The sequence below is a fragment of the Rousettus aegyptiacus genome, unplaced genomic scaffold (assembly GCF_014176215.1).
Source record: "Rousettus aegyptiacus isolate mRouAeg1 unplaced genomic scaffold, mRouAeg1.p scaffold_m13_p_2, whole genome shotgun sequence".
Taxonomy (NCBI): domain Eukaryota; kingdom Metazoa; phylum Chordata; class Mammalia; order Chiroptera; family Pteropodidae; genus Rousettus; species Rousettus aegyptiacus.
The window spans coordinates 76338840-76361089 of NW_023416295.1; the positions used below are offsets into that span (position 1 = coordinate 76338840).

The 22250-nt window shown below is 41.0% G+C and overlaps 1 protein-coding gene across 14 annotated transcripts in view; it reads right to left on the reverse strand.

Annotated features, from left to right (window-relative positions):
* The window catches only part of MGAT5 (alpha-1,6-mannosylglycoprotein 6-beta-N-acetylglucosaminyltransferase), a 321573-nt gene that overhangs the window by 170250 nt on the left and 129073 nt on the right, over positions 1–22250 (reverse strand). For 13 of the 14 annotated variants that reach the window (XM_016164010.2, XM_016163995.2, XM_016164007.2 and 10 more), the window contains one exon: positions 15693–15857. In XM_016164010.2, the coding sequence (XP_016019496.1) occupies positions 15693–15857 (165 nt within the window). Of the gene's footprint in view, positions 1–15692; positions 15858–16771; positions 16894–22250 lie in introns of all 14 variants that reach the window. The other variant, XM_016164011.2, reaches the window with a different exon arrangement.

A 22250-nucleotide genomic window follows, 5' to 3' on the forward strand; every position in this document is an offset into this window, starting at 1 on the left:
TTTTGGGGGGGGGGCGGTAAAAAAGGAACTCAGAGAGAACAAGAAATCTTGGAAGTGAAGACTGAAAGAGAAGAATTAATACATTCAGTAGAGGAGCCAGATATAAAGTGGTAGAAAGCTTCCAGAAAACAGAGCAAAAAGATGAACAGAAAGATAACAGGAGAGGAAAATTAGGTGTGAGGAGAGGGAAAATCAATCACTTAAGTGCAAATTCCAAAAAATGTTCTAGAAAAAAAAATCAGAGTACAGTGGGAAGCTCTGAGGGAAAAGTGACTATCGAATAAACAGTTCAAGAAAACTTCTCAGACAATAAGACATAAATTTCCACTGAAGGCTCAGAATAAGGATGAAATATGGTGCCCACCAGGTACAAGAAATGCCATGGCGCAGGGTAGAAAAAACAAACCCCACAAACTTCCAGAAGGGCTACAGGCCAGATGCAGGTGTGAAAATGCCACTGGACTTTCAAAAGTAATACCAAAAACCAAAAGACAAAAGAATAAGATCTTTACATGTTTAAGGAAAATAATTTTCAACCTTAGAATTTTACATTTGACTAATTTATCTTTCAAATGTGAAGGCAGAATAAAGATATTTTCCCACAGTCAAGAAATTTTAAAAATTTTCTCCTCAGGAAACTCTTAGAAGATAAGCTCTACCTGGATGAAGTAATAACCCAACTGAGAGGAAGACATGGGATCCAGGAAATAGAAGACCCAGCACAGGATAGGGGGAAAGGGTCTTCTCAGTGTGTTGGAAGCAGGCAACTCCAGGCCTACAACAGAACAGTGGGCCCAGGAAGCAACCAGGCCACACTACAGCAGCAGCACAGAAGGCTCTGGGAAGAATGCTGCTCAGTAAAATGTATCTGGTCTGCTGGCCACGTGAAGAGGGATTCTGATGGAAAGTTTAGGACTGAATTTTGTTGAGGGTATTTTCCTCTGATTTGTTCATTGATGTATTCCCAATACCCTAATGAGTAAATACTTAATTAAAACTAAGCAACTATAAAAAGTAAATTATTAACTCTAAGAACAAAAAGATGCATCAGAAAGGTAATCTAGTATCATAACATTTTACTAGGTGGATAAACAGAGTCTTAACAGAATAAGCACTGACCATTAATTTAACTTTAAGAAAGAAATCAGGATATTAGGATTCTGGAGGAGAGGAAGAGGAAGTGTGTGTAGAAGGAATTCCTGGGAATGGTGGTACGTAGTGTCAGAAAGCTAAATTCCCATCTTCCATAACAGAGAATCGGTAGATAATGTTGAAAAATTGCAAGACAAGGAAAAGCAGCATAAACATGTTAATGAGTACTACAAAAATATATAGGGAAGAAACACCTAAAAGGAGTTAAAGGCATTTGCATTTGAGAAACATAAGTCAGGAAGAAGGAATAGAGTAGAACAGGGCAAGGGACCGGTTTTATTAATAAGCCTTGTGTCATTTGAGCTTTGAAAATTACGTATGTGTCTTATTTGAGAAAAATAAAAATTAAAGCTAAAAAATGCTTTTACTTTAGGCTTAGCCAGTCTGTATCTAAGAAACCCTCCCAAGAGAATAATCAGAGATACAGATTTATGTTCACTGAAATGATCTTTATAATAGGAAAAATAGGAAAAAACTGAAAATATGAATCCAGTTGATAAGATTATGTAGTTATTTAAAATACATATATATAAAGCCTCTGCAGAATGATAAAGATATGAGAGAATGTTCCCCTTAATAATTGGAGCTTAAAAACTATAGAGTACAATTATAATTTGTATGCACTACATGCATAGAAAAGAGACCAGAAAGAAATAACTGTATGTCAACAGTAGTGTACTCTAGATACTAGGATTACAGGTCATTTATTATTTATTCTTTTCTGCATTTTCCAAATTTCCTATGATTAATTTACATCAACTGGTCAAGCATTTTTAAAAGTGTTTTTAATTTTAGAGTAGAGAAAAATAAAATCAGAAAACCATTCTTGGTATTTCTCTAGAGATTACCTACCTCATTTGAAACGTTTATCAGTTAAGAAAATCAAAGAGAAGTCAATGTCAAAAAAGAAAACCAAAAAGGCTAAAAACCCACAAAATAAAGTATTCAACATTTACAATCACATCTGAATCAACAAAAAGATCCTGTCTCTTAGATTATCTTACATTCTTGAGCCTTATACTATCCTTGGCTGTAAAAACATGCCATGTGAGACCTTTTGGCTTAATGTCCAATGAAATTCTATTGTCCCAGCTGGGGACAGCTTTTTTGAATATACTTTAGAGTCAAACCAACCAGCATTTGTATCCTAGAGCTCAGGCTTTTACCAATTTGAGCAGGTTATACAAGGCCTCCCACCCTGATATTCCTTGTCTATGAACTTGGGATCATTATTTTGCAGGTTAGCTCTAAGGAAAGAACCAGTAAAGTACCTTAAAATGATAATTAGTGCCTGGGACATAGTAATCCATCAAAAAAAGTGGCTATTTTTTGGTTCCATTTTATAAACACCCCACAAATCTAATTTGTTCAGCTATATTCACTAATAAAAACTGTCCTCCTCCCTTCACTGACATTCTCCTGGACTCGACTCCATGCCACATGTGCAAGGTTTGAGAATGGGTGAAAGGACAAACTGACTTCAAAAAGCTACATAGCAGTGACTAGCTTACCCTGTCAAAGTTTTACAACTTCATCCCTTATTAACAAAGCAGCTATTTCAAAGGGGGCTTGATCAAACTTGCAACGAACTTTTTTGTTTTTGCTTTTGTTTTTTTTTTTTTACAAATAATAAGAGATATAGGAGCTGTGTAGCAGTGAAATAACAGAAAGCTATACTGTTGGAAGTAAGTGAATCAGACCATTATCAGTGAGACTGGCATTTACCACGAAGCATACCTAGGTGCTTATTTTCACTGTAATTTCTGACAGTGCTTTCAATATTTTTAACAGCATTTTAGTGACTTTGCTTTTAGTTTCTATTGCCAAAATCAGTAGGGTAGCAAAGTATTAAGATATATATTTGAAAAATAAGGAAGCTTTGCATTATTATTAAGGGACTGTTGAGAAGATCAGAGATGGGTGAATGTTTCCTCTATATTAAACGTGATAGGGGAGATAAGATTATGAAAAGTAAGAATAAGGTTCCTGCTCTTTCTGGCAAAATGATTATTTTGAGATTAAACAGATGACTTACCAGTACTTAGACTACCAACTAAATCAATATTATCCACGACTCCCTCTATCCCCCTTTTTAAAGGTGTACTAGACCAGGAATGGGGGAAATGGAGGGAACAGTAGCTCACAGTTCCTAGCCTGGTGTTCTTCAACTTGTGGCCAGCTTACACTCTGAAACCTCCTATATGCCAGCCAGTCAATCATTAATCAGTCACAATTCTTAGAGACCTACTTACATTGATGCTAACATCTTTGCATCCCTGACATCACAAAAAAAGAGAACCCAGCGGCCAGGGGAATCTGTATGATTCTCCCGCTAGGAGACTAAGAACAAAGTAGGCAAAGACCGGATGTCATCTACAGAAAGAATTCTTGTAAACAACAAGAGGTAAGGTCATATCTTCACATCATGACTCCATGTGCCCAAGATTTTATCTTGCATCAAGAACAGAAAGAACAGGGGACTGCAACAATGAGAAAATCTGGATCTTGGAACCAGGTATACCAAGACGACTTGCTTATCTAAGTACCATCTTTCAAGAAGCATTAAGCTAAATGTAAGAATGCAATGTAGATCAAACTTCAAATATCACACAGGACCAATGATGACTTCACTGTGGCTTTCTGAAGACTCAGGACCTCATGCCTATATCCCCAAACCTGAGAAGTTTCTGCAAAAACAAACCATACATACATTCAACAATGGTTTGAAATCTGAAAAGAGGGAGGCAAATACCTCCACAAACTCTGCACCCACTTCCTGACCAAAAGCCCAAACCCTATGCAAAATGTATGATCTTTCTGTAAAAGCCTTGATTGTATTTAATTTACTCTTTGGCAAATGAACAGAATCAGCATCCCACTTTGGTGCCTCTAATACAGTTTTTGAGGCTTGTTAGCTTTTGGTTAAATGGTCTTTGGGACAAAGTGATGCACAGAGCCTTTTAAAACCATTTGCTGAAATCTCATTTTGATCATTATAATAATGGCCATATTTCTGAGCACTTACTATGTGCCAGCCCTTCATATGCACTTTCTCCCGTGGCCCTCTCAATGTGCCTGTGAGCTAGTTTCTGTTGTACAGATGAGGGGACTCAGACTTGACCTGTCTGAATGACTTGGCCAATGTCGCACTGCTGGCAAAACTCAGATTCGATCCCAGCAGCTTGAGCATGGAGTGTTTACAGTACTATTCGCTACTGTAAACACTTAGGTATCACCATTTGCTGAACCACCTCAGTAACACATCAACACCTGAACAGGGTCCCAATACTGCTCTCTCAATATCCAGTATGAACCTATCAGAAATGATACAGCTTGGTAGTAAATGGTCTCTGTTTGGGCTTTAATAAGCCACCTCCTGCAGTTAGATTAAAAGAACACAGTACTGTTTTTTGAACACACCCAGGAAAAATGTGCCTGTGATCCTTCTGCACAGAACCATCCTCGGGGCTCCCTCCTCCATGCATTTGGGTCACTGTTCAGTGTTACTTCTTCAGAGTTTTTACTTGACAGCCAGTCATCCTGAAACAGCCTCCCCCTTCCCTGCCATATCCTCATCCTGCTTCATTGTTCTCCACAACATTTATCACTGATCGGGGATAGTATGTGTGAGTGTATTTGTTGATTATTTGCCTTCACTGCTGGAACGCAATCTCCACGAAAGAGCAGACTTGGTTTTTCTCATCCCTCTATCTGCAGTGCTTAGAAAGTTCCTGGCACAGAGCAGACACTCATAGTATTAGGAATGAATCCAATCAATCAGTCTCTGGATAACAGAGTAATACCAGTTGTGTATTTTCATTCTTACTTAGCTATAATTTCCAAATTTCTGAGCAGGAAGATTTTAGCCTTTTTTTTATAATACAGAGGAAAGTTTCTGTTTATAAAGTCTTTCCTTTTGAAAATACTACCCTACTACTACATAAACTCAGATAGAGTTTGGCTGCTTTTGGTCGCTGGTAGCCTGGAGGCATGAAAGCCATGGCTAAATTAATCCCCTGGCGCCCTTGGATGACAGAATCGCATGCCCAGCCCATGGACACACACTCGTCATGGGCTTTTCTGGCCAACTCAGCTGCTACTACGGCCCTCTGCCTTCAGGGAGCGACCGTCCTCTTCCCCATGGCACAGCCACGGGCCAACAGCTACTTTCTTAATCCTCACAGCATTCCTGGAAGTACAGAGGAGCAGGTTCTCTTCATTGCCATGTTACTCCATTTGACAGGGCCAGAGATATAAGGAGAGAAAAGGACTCATAACCGTCCCCTGAAGGACACCCATCTGCCTCCCCTGATTCAGGATCAAGAGAGCCACTGAAGAGAAACCACTGGAACTTCAGCCAAGCGGTCCATTGTATTTCGATGTCAGATACCATCAGATTCAGCTTTTACTAATCTTCTCTTTGCCCCCAACCTAATGCACCCTGAAATAAAGTCTTAAATATTTACTTTGTTCTTCTGCTAATCTTGCTATAACTTGAACTGCTCATTATTAACCACAATTAATGAAAGCAATGAGAAAGTCCTATTAGCATAAAGTTTAGGCAGGTTAATAACTGTCTTCCTTTGAGAGCTGAGCTCTACTGCACAGGAATTCCCCTCCCTACTAGGAGTGAGAAAGTACAGTGAGGGGTCAGGCACAGTTTCCAGACTGCTCGAGTTGGCTGTGACAAGCGCTGTATGACTTCCACTGTGTGACACTGGAAATTCCTTCCGTGCCAATTCCTATACGTCATTCCCATTTCTATTCTCAGATGGCTATAGAGTTTGAAAGTCATTCCCAAAAGGTCAGGCAAAACAAACAGGTCCTCTTGGAGTAGGGTGAAAGAAGCGCTAAGCTGAGGGTCAAGAAAGGTATTGTGAGCACTGCCAGCAACCTCCTCCTCCTCTTTCACTACACGGTGAGCCCTAAACTCACAACAGGAGCCCTAGCTTCTTACCTGGCCTGACGCAAGGCCTGCCACCACCCGGGCAGTGTTGGTTGTATAAAAGATACATCGGTTTTTGCCATATTATATTCATGGCCCCTCCCTTCTAACAAAGTATAACCACAGAGGGCAGGACCTGTAGGTTAGTGTATACAAGATACCTGCTAGGTGCTCAAAACTTTATTTCACGGCATCCTCACCAGTGCATGAAGAAAACGTAGGCATCACTATCTCCATTGTTATAGACAATGAAGCTGAGGCCTGCGATGGTAAGACGGTAAGATACCAGCGGCAAGATAACCTGGGGTTCAGGGGTTCTGCTCAAGATTGTCTGATGCCAAAGACCAGGTCCAGACTGTGAGTGGCTTATAGAAAATCCCTTTTCCCAGATCCAGTTTTCTCTATAAAATACAGCATTAGGACTGGGTAGTTTACACACTCATCAAGCACGGACTATCTGTTACATGCCTGGCCCACAGGTCAGACCCAGAGTTGGGTCTTGAAGAAGTTCATGTCCCAATGACCAAAAGTTTCTGAGCTCTCATGCTGTGCCTGGACTTGAGTGGTTTCGGTGTATTAATTCATAGTCCTCACAACAATACCATGGTACAAGTACTTCATCCCCATCTGTAGATGAGAAAACCGACTGGGTTTACCTAGGGACACATGGCAGAGCTGGGATTTGAACCCAAGTGGTGAGGGTCCAGAGTCTGTGTCTAAACAAACCACTATCGTATGGCTGCTGTTCGACAGGGAAAACATGAGCATAAGTTCTATACTCAATGTTCAACTGTGGCTCTTTCCAAATGACTGTGCTTCAGGGGCCCATCTCCAGGGCCACCAACATAGAGAGAAAGTGCCCACTGTGAAGTCGAAAAGCACACCACGTGAAACATCAAGACAGTCTAAAACCAGCTAATAGTGTAGCTGGCCAACTCTGAGAAACAAATCAAAATGCAGTTTAAATCCTGTCAACCCCACACACGTCGTCCTCTGCTGGCCTGTCAATACTTCAAGCCCCTCAGCTTAACATCAATGGACCTAAGGGCTGCAATTGTGGAAAAGACTTGCTGACCATCCAAAGGCAAAGGAGGGACAGAGAAAAGAGACCACACTGAAGGTTACCTCTGCTGTCCCGAACTGAGGGGCGTTCCAGCTCCTCTTAATTACATATCCAATTTGGATACCTCTTTTCTTCATTTTTAAACTCAGCAAAAAATTTCAGACCAATTTCACTCATGTGCTTTAATTCTTCTTTTTCTGAGGTACAATGAAAAGGGAAAAACAAAAACTAGCACCCAATTTTCATTTAGGTCACCTAATTTTAGAAGCTGTGGAAATGCAAAGTCGAAAGCACAGCTTGAAACAAAATCCCTCAAAACCCCACAAGCCTATAAACCTTTCAACAACACAGAGACACATTCCCCTGCCCCCGACATTTTTCTGAAACTTTAAATCTCAGGCTCTCGAATGAGTCTATTGAAATATGTGTCAATGAAAACAGGTAAAGGACAAAATGGCAAAGACAAGGGAACGTCTGCAGGAAAGCATATGCTCTGCTGTAGCTGTTGGAACATCTATCAAATCAATACCATATGTAAGTTGATAGCATAACTGTATACACATACCTCATTAAGCCAAATTAGAACAAGTAGGATCTGTCACCTTCTGATTAAAATAAACAAGCCTAACTTCAGTATGTCCTGCCTCCAATCCACAAAACTACCCCATTAAAGGCCTTTTCATAAACAACAGAAAATTCTTCCCAAGTTCCCCAGGCCGGTTCCAAAGTGCACGTTGCTGAAGGCTGCTGTTCATCCCACTGTGTCCCCTCAAATGTCTAGGGAGGAACAGCATTCCCCATAAAGATACATACACTCACTTTGTGAAGTGAAAATGCTGTGTATTCCTTGAAGGATCAGGAATTAGTCCAAAGTCATTAGGATTTGGTGGGTCCCTGCCTCTTTTCTGTAAAAACTATTCATTCAGAGCAACCTCTGATACAGAATAGCCGATGACAGTTTTTCTAATCTTACTTATATTTTTATAATTAGCCACCCAAGACATTATAAAAGAAATGACATTATAGATCAGTTTTCAGAAAGCGTAGTAAAGCAAAAGCATTTCCCCTCTGAACAAGATAGCAGTCAAGAACTGAAGAAGGCCAAAGTCAGATTTGCTAATCAAGAACAGAGAGTGTGGTCATCACTATCGTGGTAAAAGCTCCAGGACAGTGGAGTGTGATTAGGAGGTGAGGAATGCACTCAGCGGGACAAACACTTTTTGAGAACTTTCTCTTTACCAGGCTCTCGGCTAGATATTGGGTTTAAAAAGAAGATGTAGGCTATTTTGCCCACGCCTTTGAAGAGCTCAGGGCTTGGCTATGGAGGCAGGCAAAGACTGGAAAATTCCATGGATGCACACGGCAGTCATGGGAAAACAAAGTAAGGCCATCAGAACCTCTGGGATGGGTGTGGCACCAGGAAAGCAGTACTTCTTAGAGGAGACAGTACTTCAAATTAGTCTTGAAAAAGACAATAAGAGTTAGCCAGAAAAACGGAAGGGAGTTCCAGAACACGAACAATAACACATAAATGTATAAGGGCATAGACAGCACACTGTGGGCTAGACTACTTCCTAGCGCTCAGTCACAGCAGCATTTAAATAGGGGCAGAAAGGTGGGCTTCCCAGAAGCGTTGCCCTCTGAGCCTTCAAGAAAAGATAAGTTAGAGTCAGGCTTAAGACAACTTTGGAAATCCAAACCATAATGTGATAAGGGTCTCTAATAGTCATACCTATTTTATTTGCTTGTCTGGAATCTTTTAAGGGGCCCTTCCCCCACCATGCAATCCCAGAGGTAACTATGTGATTCAGGCCCAGCCAATCAGGATGCTGTCAGCACTATGACTGGGCTGTAGATAGGCATATATCCCAAACCAATCTGATCAGAACCCGCATCAAGAGTGCTGCTAGAAACCCAGACGCTCCTGGTGCCATTTCTGCCACCACGGTGCAAAGATGGCATAAGAATGAAGCCAGTGCAAGACAACAATACAGTTCCCATGTTTGAATCCAGCAGTGCTGTGCTCGGCATCATCTTTTGAGCTCCCCAGTTGCATGAGCCCCAAATTTCCTTTCTGTTTAAGCCAATGAGCTAGGTTTTTTGTCTCTTGCAACCAATTGCTGACAAATACATAGATTTCCTGCTAATATTAATAATAAAGGTCTCTGAGTATTGACATAAAATATCAACTTGGGAATTTTTTTCAAGTTTAAAATGCTCGAATATTTTCTAATTTGCAAATACTAGTTATTAATTTTTTCACTATCAGTGGTAATATTTTAAAATCTGGTAATGCAGTTTTCATTCTTATATCAGTATTTCAAACTGTAATTAACAAATGCTCAAATACGACTGACTTTATACCGGGCACCTTTCTCAATCGCGTATCTCACTTAATCCTCATAACAACTCCAAGAAATGGGTGCTACTATTAGCTCCTCAATTTTACAGATGCAGAAACTCAAGCATAGAAAGGTTCAGAAATGTCCCCACGGTCACACAGGTATGAAGAGGTGGGACTGGGATTTGAACCAGGGCAGCCTGGCTCCATGTACGCGGCCTTTCACTGGCCCTCACGTCTTGAGCATTCGCACCAGTGTTCCAGCTGTCTTTCACTGGTTACTGCTAACCACTTGGCTTGCAGCAAAGCATTCACACTCCCTCAGTCCACATTGACACAGGCTACTGCCTTCCCGTAATTCTATCTCTTTGCTGGTCTGTTTCCTCATAAACGTGTCACCCAGTCACCCTTGAAACTATGTGCCTGGGTACCGTTAAGACAACTCCACCCTTGCCCTCTGCCATGGTCCAGCAGTGCCTCCATCATGTCAGCTCCATCATAAGGTGGCCTCAAATCTGCCCCTTCTCCCTGGGCCTCTGGCGCACACCCAATTGCAGGCCTTTTCCTACCTGAGTCAACTAAACCCTCTCTCACCTGGCTTCCGACACGACCCCCTTCAAAAGCATCCCACATCTGCATGGCCATTACTTTTTTCTCTGAAAAATATGTATGTCATCTAATAATCCCCTGCTTTAAATCCTCGTCAGCCTTTGCTACCTACAGAACAAACTATAAACTCCTTAGTTTTACAGTGAAAAGGCTTCACAAATCCCCCAACGTACCTACCTGTCCAGTCTCACTGCCCTTTATATTGCTCCGGATCTGCTGTGTGGAGCATTCCAGGCCGTAAAGTAGATTTCTGGGGACTTATCTTGTTTTCCTTAATTTACTCTCTCATATCTTAATAATTATATATACTCTGCTTAAAATTAATAAAACTCCTTCTAAAAAATTCTTATAATTTAAATCTACTCTCTCAGACTACTTTGCCATCATTATTCTGAATCAGTTGTTCTTTTCTGAAAACAATTACGCTCCACATAAACAGGAGTAAAATAGAGATAGCCAGAATTTTATGGATTTGGGTCCAGGAAAGGAGTTTAAGATCAAGATTCCAAAAAAAGTCTTCTGGGAGTTTATAAAATCTTTTACTTAGAGGTCAAGAAGATCATAGCAGTGAGGGTTGGGGACTTGCAAACAGCCTTGCTAGGAAGAGGGAAGGAGACTTCAGGTCTCAGCTGGCCGAGCAAGAAACCTCAACATCTCGGGCATCTTTCTGCTCTGATCATAAATGGTAATACCAGATTCCAACAGTACCTTGTAGGTCAGGGTTTCTCAACAATTGACATTTAGGGTTAGAGAATTCTGTTTTGTGGCATCCATGACCTCTGTTTACTAGAGATGTCAATAGCATCTCCTTAGTTGTGACAACCAAAAATGTCTGTAGGAACTGCTAAGTATTGCGAGGGGTGGGGGGGAGGGGGATATTGTCCTTGGTCAAGATTCAGTGCTATAAATACACAAGCTCAAAGGTCAGCATCACTTCTCATGAACTGTATTTTTTCCCTTTTTCTCTTCCTCCTCCTCCTGCCCTCTTTCTCCTTCTTCCCAAAAACTTAAATGCCCTTGACCACACAAAGTGAAAACACCACCAATATTGACAGACATTTTTCTGTGAAGGTACCAAAAGAATTGTTTCTGACAAGTAGCCAAGTGTTTATTGCTGCCCTTGCAAAGAATGGAACAGAAAGTGACAGGTATATAGGAGGAACACATTTGTTTCTTGCTCCAATTAATAAGAAAGCACTCTGCAATCTCATCTCTCTCCTGTCAGCAGCATCTGGGGTACCGCTGTCTGGCCAATACCTGATCCCGAGAAAGCCACCTGCTGAGTCACTGCCTGGTTGGGGGTGGGGGGCGGACATGGTGTCTTCAGATGCTACTCTTAACACAGCTGATAAGGTGGGTGCACAAACAAGGAAGCAGCACAGGTGCAACTTAATTTCAAGGTCCATTGGCAGCACAAAGGTATGTGGGGGGCGCTACACTTCCAAATGCAACCCCTGGAATTCAGCAGGGACATTTTTCATTTTCAATTTTCAAATGGTATGAACAATAATTACAGTTCTTTTTATTGAGAACAGCTTCCAAGTTCAAATACACTGCACTTGAAATCCAAAATACTAGAATATGTTGCAACTGATGTTTGGGAAATGCAGAGCTGCCTAATGTTCAATTTGGATTAAATATCAGAAAACAGCCATTTGAATTGTGCCAGCACCTTCGATTTTGTGATTGTGTTTCCCTGTTGGCTTTGCAAGTATATGCAGTAATAACACAAAGGGGATGCTATCATTATGTTTTGCTTTTTAGGGAACCAACAATGTCGGTGGGTTATTTAGCTATTGAATTACAACTGGTTTTTGCAAGTATAAATAAGTGTAAGCGCACGCACATGCCCACACTCCTCCTTTCCCCTCTCCCGCGCAGCAGAGAGCTGTGCAAGGTGTCCCCATGCCCTAAAATGTTACAATCTAGAGTTGTAACCATCCCATTCTATAAAGTCTCCACTGTGGAGAATCACCTATGGGAAGCTCAGACATGACTGACAAAAATAGAGCCCTGCAGCTTCGGTGGTGTCTGCTGAGGTCTGAGAAAGGGAAATGAGATACCAAGTTCTGCTTCTAAGCAAATCCCCGCAAGTATAAATGGAGATGAGAAACTCTAAGAAGAAACCCCTTGCTGCAGTGAAACCAAATGCTCTCCCCCTCCAGCATAATCCAATCCACGTGGGCAGGATTTACTAAGTACCAACGACAGGTCGGCTTTGAACAAGACACTGGACAAAACAAGGATAAAAGGGGACACTTTCAGTCCTCAGAAGACAAGCCTTTTTATTATCACACATCCATAATTTTTACCTTTCTCCTATATGTTAATACATGGCAAAGAGCCACAGACCCAATTCTATTTGCTCTACTTCATAATCTAAGATTACAAATCTGGAGAAATGCAGAAATGGTCTATCCGAAAAAACCAAAGTATCATTCTGAAAGTAAATTATTTTGACAAAGGAGCACTCAAGTCCTTTCAGGAAGTAAACCTGGAGAAATGGTGATTGGTTGAAGGACGGGGATTCTTAAAAATGTGTTTTTTCATTTCTTTGCTTCACCTTCCCTCTTCAATAAGACCGACAGAGCTCAAAAATGCAGTTTCATCTGATTCCTGACTTTAATAAAGTTCATTTCCACCTAAATTTCTCTAGGGGAACATTCACTTTCACATAATAAAAAAGCCCAAGAGTGATAAATTTGGAAAGAAAAACCACTTTGGAAAATAGCCACACAGAACATAGCTAAACAGAGAAAGGAAAGGGGACACACACACATACGCACAGTGCCCCTATAAAGAAAATAAATTTAGGAAGCCCTTCTTCAACTGCTGTGGTACCCAATTTAGAGGCAGTTTACAGCTAACCAGAAGATATATCAACAAGCAATAAGACACAACAGTAAGCAATCAGAAACATCGCAAGCAATAAGACACCAGAGTAAGCAGTAAAGACACGCCAGGGAGAACATTTCTGAGCAATTACCACATGTCTTAATGCAAAAAGGGAGAATGAAAAACTTCACTCGAACAGGAATGCAACCCTATGGAAATGAACTCTCACAGCTCAAGAGCCATTCCTGCTATGACAAGCGGGGTGTGAGGACCACGTGCATGGCCATGGATCAGAGAGAGGGCACGAAACAGCGAGGGCTGATAATGAACTAGGACTACACGCTTAACTTCTCATCCTTCCTTTTGGCTTCCTTACATACAGGCGTGACAAACCAATAATATATGCCAGTTAAAAAAATGTAAAGGATCCTCCAGTCTCTGAGGGAAATAAAGGAGGTTGCCTTTATTCTTCATTTCACATCTGTATCCACTGTGGCCAATACAGCGTCTAGGAAAGGGGTGCATTATGCACACACGCACACAAAGGGACGAGCTTCTGCTTCTTTTTTCAAATACATAGGTCAACCAAAGGAAAAGACCCACAGACATTAAAAAAAAAAGAAAGAAAGAAGAAAGAAATAATCCATCCTTATGAAACAAGTTATTAAGTATCCCAGAAAACTATCAGCTCTCTAGGAAACTCGAGTTTACCTTCCTGTGAGAAGCCTTCCATAGTCTCTTCTGCTTACAGTGACCACAGTTTGTGTTATTTTATGCATATGCATTATTTTTCTAATTGGCTAGTAAAAATCTCAAAGGCATGAAGTGTCTCAGTGTCTCTCTCTCTCTCTCTCCCCCTCCCTCTACCTTTCCCTCTCCCTCCCTCTCTCTCTCACACACACACACATATACACACACACACACAAGCACATGAAAGATACAAAGCAGCGAGAATAAGGTTAATTATTAAAGGCATAACTCTAAATTTTTTCCCACTTCCCCCAAGGGGGGGAAAAAACCAAAATACTGAGTCCTTTAAGTATTAGTATAAACACAGGACCATTGGAACAGTGCCATATCTAAAGGAGCTCCACTCAGAAGCAATGACTTAGAAAATATGCTCGAGAGAGATTTGTGAACTGAGTAAACTAGCTTAATAATGGGGCTGAGATCTCATTTGAAAGTAGCCACCAACACTCTCTATGTCATTCTGGAGGTCTACCCACCATTCTGTACCTTGAGACTTGGAGGCCCATTGGGGGAAAGTCTGCCCAAGAGCCTGGCTCATGAACAGGACAGCCAGAGGCGCCAAGACCCCTTATCGGGGAAGAGAACGACAGCAGACGTGTTTACATGGTTCCTACATGACAGAGGTGTGGGAGGCAACAAAGTCAGAGGCAGAGTGTTCTACTCTACCTCCGGATCTGTGAGAATGCAGAACTGCCATGAAATCAGGACCTTGTCAATAGCACTTCCTAATGGGGATGGGGTCAAGGAGTGGAGACTGGAGAGACATGGGTTCTGTTTATTAATAAGCAGCTCAACCCTGTGGGAGGTTTTCTTATCTAATTACAGAAACCGTTGGAAACCGCAGGAAAGACAGGATTTATGGCCTAGATGACACTGCCTCTGTGTTGTAATTAAAAGTTACTTTAAATATCTTTGGTTAGATACTTTGGATTATTAGAAATTTAAAACTTGCTAAAGGGCAAAGAACATAACAAACAGGTACTACAACAAGCTTGCATAACATGAAACAATTAAATGTTTTGACACCGGAGGAATCTCTCTTGATTTGAGAATTTCTATAAGAAAGGAGGAGAAACAAGCCAACAAGCATTATAAACTAGGTTTTAAAAATTTCAAAAGTAACCCAGTTACTTATTTTATACATTAACAAGAGTTTGGATACCACCTACCAGGAGTATAGGATTCACAACTATCTACCCAAAGCATCTAACCCTAATCCTCCAGCTCTTGGCTTTGTCCTGGGTCCTTAGGAAATGACAGTGGCCCGCCTAAGAAGAGCAAGGTCTGGCTTAATCACAAAGACCCAGAGGTCAACCTAAGGGCAATGTGACAGGGGTCCAATGTGAGCTGTGGATAATATATGCTGTGTATGATTTGGGCTTTGCTTTTAATCTACTTCTCTTCTCTCACACAAAATTCCGGCTTCAAGAAGGGGCCAGACAAAACGAATCCCAGTGCGAAGTGCATGGTGGCATCTGTGAGCAGCTACAGAATCAGCCCAAGATCAGGCAAGGGCCATTTAATTCCTAAGTGCCATTTCCAGAATTTATATTTCTCCATATACACACAGGAGGCATTTTCTGCAATGGTAGCTCTTCTTTAACAACCGGGAGGAGAGAATCTATTATATGTAATAGACTTTTCAAAGTGCCTGATAAAAATGGGGAGGAGGAAGGAACCCTCACTAGCGTAAGCTTCCCAGATAACCTCTATATTTCAATTATCCATGCTATGAATCTTCTCATTAAAAGTGAATTCCAGAAGCTCATCATGTGAAATATGTCAAAGAAACTACCACATATCACACATCATGATGAGACTATAAAAGCGTTTCAACATCTGTTATTCAAAAATAAATTTAAACTTAGATTTACAGGGGCCATACCAAGTTTATGGGATGTATCTTATACCACTAAGGACCACTGAACTTCTTTATTCTTTTCTCAGTTCAAATCAAAATTCAATTCCATGTCAGGGCATAGAATTGCCTTTCTTACCTGCCACATTAATTTTCTCAAGTGCTACCAAGCTGGGAACAGCTGTAGTGGAGTTGGTTGAGTTTGCTCCTGTGCCATTGACTACAAGATTGTCCACCTTCGATTCTAACTTGCCAATGCGCTGCAATATATTATCCAACAACACAGCAAGAGTTTTCTTCAGATCTGTAAAAAAAAAAAAAAAAATGCAGATGGTTTAAAAATCCTTTGGCCACTGCACAGCTGTTCAGTGCACACACTCTCTTTTTCCTCTCTCTGACACTAAGAATAAAAAATGGCACTGTCAAAAAGTACTGCCCCAAGACCCATCCTAACAAACCCCATCTCGAAGATGACAGGGGCCGTCTTCAAGTGGCCCAGAAAACACCAAATTGGTCTCTTCTGGGATGCAAGTTGGGCAGTAGGTGACATACAATTATTTCTAGCTACTAGGCGGATAGAGAAAACTCCTTGTTACTTAGCATCCCACCAAAGCACTCTATTCAGTTCTTCCTCCTTATAGCATGATGGCTACTGACAGACACGCAGAATGATAACCCCGAAGTGCAGCAAAGTCCTGAAATAGATTCTAGGTCAAGTTCATTTTTATTTTCTGTGCTGTGTACTCTAGTATATCCCAAGCATCTTGTACAGTCTTTATTTCTGTGGTTACATATGGTAATAATAAAAGCTACAGTTCCAGATTTCTAAGCATGCTGGATAAACCGGTTAACTATAATCAGATTTAGAAAACCACTGCAAGACCAGAGTCATTCACTGTTCAAGAAATATTTATCAAACAACTACTACGTGCCAGGCACTGCTCTAGATGCTGTGGAGATTCCCTCCTGGTGCTTAGATTTAAGAGTTGATTCTCTTTTTATACATCTGACCGTGAGTAAAAGGGTAGTACACTTCCCTCTGGACAAATAACATCCTTGCACGTACGTAAGCATTTACTAAGTTTGTATATGAGATATTCCACATGCACACAAAGAGATTAATTTAGCCCTTCTCCTCTGGAAACTCATAATCAAAGCAAGATACACAGATCTGTACATGTGGGAAAGGCAGCAGGACAACAGGATAGCTATGCATACAAACAGAATCCAGACTCATTTATGAACTGGGAGTGGGCCAGAGCAGCAGTGCACAGTGTGGGTAGCAGGATGTAGTAAAGTCCTGAATTAAGGCAGCAACACAGCAAGGGTTTTCTTCAGATCTGTAAAGAAAATGAAAAAGAATGGAAAGTTGCTACCTTCCATTCTGCTGGGAACAGCAAACTTGCTCTGAGCAAGTACTCTGATCCGGCCAGGAAAGAAACACACACCTGGTTAATTTATCATCCCCAGGGCACAGCCGACCAACTTCAGCCAAGCGACACTCAGGCTGCCCTGCACAGCCAGGTCAAGAGAGAAACTCGGAACAGAAACGCGGATGTATAATTAACACGGAAGTTTGTGTTCCCAGAGGTTTACAGACAGCTTCACTGGAGCTGATTAAAAACTATAAGCAGAAACAGAGCCCACGTCATTATCCTGAAAGTCTGGTTTGACGTGCTTGGCATCATCTCATCAGCCCCCCCCCCCACACAGCAGATTTCTTCAAGATGTTAAGATCTGTAACAGTTCATTCATTCATTGATTCTAACAAACACCTGATGAGGCCTATTTTTTGCTTCAGTGTATATCTCACCTATAAGCAGTAAGACAAGCTGGCCATGGCATTAGAGCAACAGGGCCAAAAATATAACAAAGAAGGGAAGAAGGGATCTAACATTTCCTGAATATCTTTTATGTGCCACACATATATAAGAAATCCTATATATAATTTCCACATTCTCCGTGAGGTAGGTGTAACTTCATTTCACGGATGAGAAAACTGAGGCTCACAGACATGAAATTATGTGTTTGTGGTTACAGAGAGAATAAATCAGAACAGGAGCTTGACTTGGGTCTGCGTAATTCCCTGATGCCTCACTGGGACCAGTCAGAAGTCAAGAGCCAAAGTAGAAAAAAGAAATCGTGTATGAAATTCAGTGCCTTTCATCCACAGCACAGTGGTTAAGCACCCAGACCTGAAAGCCAAACTTCCTAGGTTTGAGTCCTTGCTCTCCATTCCTGTTCCCTTATCTGTAAAAGAGTGATAATAACAAGCCTGCTTCTTTGGGGTGGTCATAAGGGTCTAATGAGTTACCATTTATAAACTGCTTTAAACACTGCCTGGTACATAATAGGCAATATATAAGTGCTTGTTAAATATACAAATAAAAAATAAAACCATCTTCTAGAATGTGCTCTCATCCATCCTAAAGAAACCTCCCCCTGGGTAATGCAAAGCTTCACCCCTTTATCCAGAGTCATGAGATCACTCTCCTCCGGGGGCTGCAAGTCCCACAGTTGGTATGACTCATAGTCTGTCCCTGGCACATCATTAGCTGGCATGGACAGCGGGAGTCAGCCACCGGCTCTGCTCTTACACTAAATCTAAGGCACTGACTGGTTCTCTAGAGTTCTGAAAATTGCCAGAGGCCAGCCACACAGATGGGGGCAATGGTGTCACTGAGAGGGGGCTGTATTCAGAACAGAAAAACTACTCCTCAGACAAAGGGTACAATGTCCCCTAACTTCAGCCTCTGTGCCTGGAGCTCGAATCATAAGCCAGGGAGTTCTGTGTAAAAATGGTATTTAACTATTACCTGCTAGTTAGCCAGGCACAGAAGCTGGGCTGTGTTTGGGTTAACTCAGGGTTTCTTAACTTCAACTCTATTGACACTTTAGGCTAAATAATTCTTTGCTGTGGGGGACTGTCCTGTGCATTGTAGGGTGTTTAGCAGCATCTCTGCTCTCTAGCCACTACATGATGGTAGCAATACCTCCATTGTGACAAGCAAAAATGTTCCCAGACATTGTCGGTATCCCAGGAGGAGGACACAATTATCCCTCATTTCAGAACCACTGACTTAGGCACATTCTCTCAGCCTCTGTCTTCCCCACTGCCCCTCTGTATAGATATCAAAAGAACTCTGACAGAGGGGTTATGGGATAGAAAATGGAAGTGCAAATAGCCACTCGGCAAACTTGCATGATGTGTGACTTCCATTTGCTGAGGCACTGGAGGCACTGCTACAAATACAACGGGAAGCACATGACAGAAGTCAGCCTTCCTTCCTGTGGAAGAGTTGACAGAAGCCTCGCCTGTGCTGATGGTCTCTGGAGGGCTCCTAACCTTTTGCAACAATGTTAAAAGGCAACAGGACCACTGGACAGAGTCCCCAACCCACAGTTATTGGTGGAGTACACCTTACATAGGATATAAAGTCGTCACATCAGCATTAAGACAGTCTCCATCAATTCTTAAAATACATTCCATTAATAAGTGTGACCTATCTTGTTGACCCCACCTGGCAGAGCTTGACCTTTTGTGACTCTGACATGGTATAAATAAGGGAATTCATAATGACAAGGAAGGATACTGACAGTCGCCACCACAATTACTACCCCAATACTACTAACTACTGCTACCACCGCCATTGCCACCATTTGTGAGCTCTTTCTAGGTGCTGGCTGCTGTCCTAAGTACTTCTCATGGATTAACTCACTGACTCCTGCCAAGACAGTAGGACAAATACACTGTTGTTTCCACTCCCATTTTACAGAAGAGTGAACCGCAGCACAAGGAGGTTAAGAAATTTTCTCCAGGTGACTGCAGATCCAGGGTTCACACCTGCAGTCTGGTTCCAGAGCCAATGGCTCCTATCCGCCATGCTGCAATGCCTCTAGAAAACCACCACGGACCTGTCAGCCAGCAAGCATCTCTGACCTGCTGCTTCTTACCAGGGATTAACCTCTGGGCATCTGCCATGTTAAATCCTATTCCAACCACCCTCAACACTTCCGATGCCGCTGTTCTGCAAGAAATTCCAGCACTAAAATATAAATATATATAAATATTATATAAATATATAAATATATATAAATAAATATATAAATATATAAATATATATATAAATATATATAAACACGTGTGTGTGTGCATGCCTTCTGCCTTAAAATGAAAATGGAATATAAAGTTACCAAAAACCTTAGATTCTCTAGACACATCACCTGGGTAGGCATTTTTTCTCTCCCAATATGAAGGCATTAGAGTAGCTATTTCAAGGCAGTCTGACAGAAGACAAAAGATACTATCCATATAACACGCAAGGGCAAATGATGCCAAGCCCATCTGTGCATCCTCATCAATGTGCACGGAGCTGGCACATTATAGTATTCCCTAAGTTTGTCTTACATAAGTGAATGAATGAATGAACCAACAAATAAATGAATTACAGCCTCCCCACAAATAAGGCTATAGAAATTATACCTTTCTGGGTAATAAAATTATTTCTTGCCTTTGAATTTTATAGCTCAACTTACAAAAATTGAGTTTTATTGTAATTTTAAACTAATACCAGAGTATTTTTGTGCTTTTAGTCTTAATGACAACCTATTAATCCAAGAAGACTATACACCCAAGAATAATTTCTATAGAGTTTTAAAAAAGGAGGGTGAAAATATTCTTCCAAATTCTAGTATAATTTTTTATATTCATCACTATGTTTTATACTTATTATAGCAGTAAAATGTGTCCTCGGCAAGATAACAATTTTCAATTGGTAACAAGCTTTTAATATTTTGTTTGTGCTTCAAAGCCTTAGCAATAAAAATTTAATCCCAACATTACTACCTTAACTCTGTGTTCCTAAAACTTACTGTACATGATAAAGATGAGATCGAAGTAGTTGAAACATCTAAAATGTCCCTCTGGGGAAAGTAAGCTTTGGTTTCTATCATGCTGGAAGTTCTCTGATAAAGGGTGAGATGAATGAAATCTCACAGCAGGTGCTCTGACAACTCGAAGTTTTTCTTTCCAGGAAGCCATGACATTAGGGGGTAAGAATGGGCTGGAAGATGTTGTCACATCCTTGAACAGGGCAGCCAAGGAGATACACTGCCAGCTAGTCTCTCCTTCACAGCTGGAGTCCAAGAGGACAGGATCTCAGTAGAAAGAGGGGTCTTGCTGGTGGAAAAAGGTTTACAGGCCTATCGGCTAAAGCTGTGAGGCTGGGTGGTGAACCCTGAATGCCCAGATTATCAAGTCAATCAATATTTGAGGGATTATCAAGAAAGGCTGTGCTTGGGGTCTATGCTGTCCCTGCCCCACTCCCCTGGGACATGATCCTAAGGCAGTGGTTCTCCAGCCTGCTGTCCCTCAGGCTCACCTGTGGAGTCTCAGTTCCCAAGCCCCATCCTCCATGCACTCGGTGAGAATGTGCAGAACCCACATGTCAAGGATTCTGGGCACAGCTATGGTTGAGAACTATGTTTAAGGTGCAGCTATGACAATTCACTGGCACAACACCAACTGTACAGTGAGCAAGGACTTACATCTGAACTGCCAAAAATTATTTGTATCTGTATTTGTTCCTAACGCAAATCCCTCTTCACCATGGGGGCCCCCAAGAGAGAGAATGTGAACAGCAGAGAGGCTTCATTTGAGGCTCCAGAGAAACCAGCAAAGACAGGGTGTTAATGAGAAAGGAAGTTGCTAATGAAAAAAGAATTAACCCCAACCTCTCATTCCCATCAACTGCCAGGAATGTCAAATTTCATAAGTTATATGTTTTAAAATTAATTTTGAAGTGATCTTTCTATAGAAAGCTAAAATAGTTATAGTAATGACCAAAATACACACCATTCATTATGTACAAGAACATTCAAAGCAGAGCTAGTGATAAAAGAGAAAAGTGTCATTTATTATAGATAAGAGCGGAAAATTTCCCAAATACCCAACGAAATGATTAAATTACATTATGTCCCTTCCTTCCTAAGATGAAATAAGCCGCTAGACTGGAAACTAGAGGGGGCTGAAAGGAGGTCTCTTGTCATCTGTTTATCACCACTAGCTACTAACATCAGGAGCTCAATAAATATGTATTGAATGAATGATTAAAAAGGAAAAGTGTATGGTCATTAAAAATATCTAATGGCATGAAAAAAAACAAAGATAAATTTAAAAAGCTGTATATAAAATACTCATTTTTAAAAACGAGCATACACGTATATATCTGCATTTTATAAAAGGACTGGGGGGAAAACAAAATCTATCTGGATTTGAAGGTGAGGAGTACTTTACTCTTTTCTTCTTTATTCTTTTATTCTTCTTATCCAGATTTGAGGGTATGGAGTATATTGCTTTTTATTTGTCTTTATTTGTAGACTATAAAGATGGGCGTGGCATCACTTCACCTTTGTGTGTTTTATTGACAGTATCTTTTTCTTGTTTTGGACTGTCTTGAAATGATGATTCAACTGGCTGCTTAAGTTATGAATTTTTCCCCTTTCATACTGGGAGAGAAAACATGCCTACCCCAGTGATGTGCCTAGGGAGTCCAAGGCTTTTGATAGCCTTCTATTCCACGTGCTCTCAATTTTATGTAAGCATTCACATTACTCCCACAATCACAAAGGCATTCAATGCTGTTTTAAAATGTATCTGGTACAGTTGATTCCACCCTCAGAACTCAAAGATACTAGT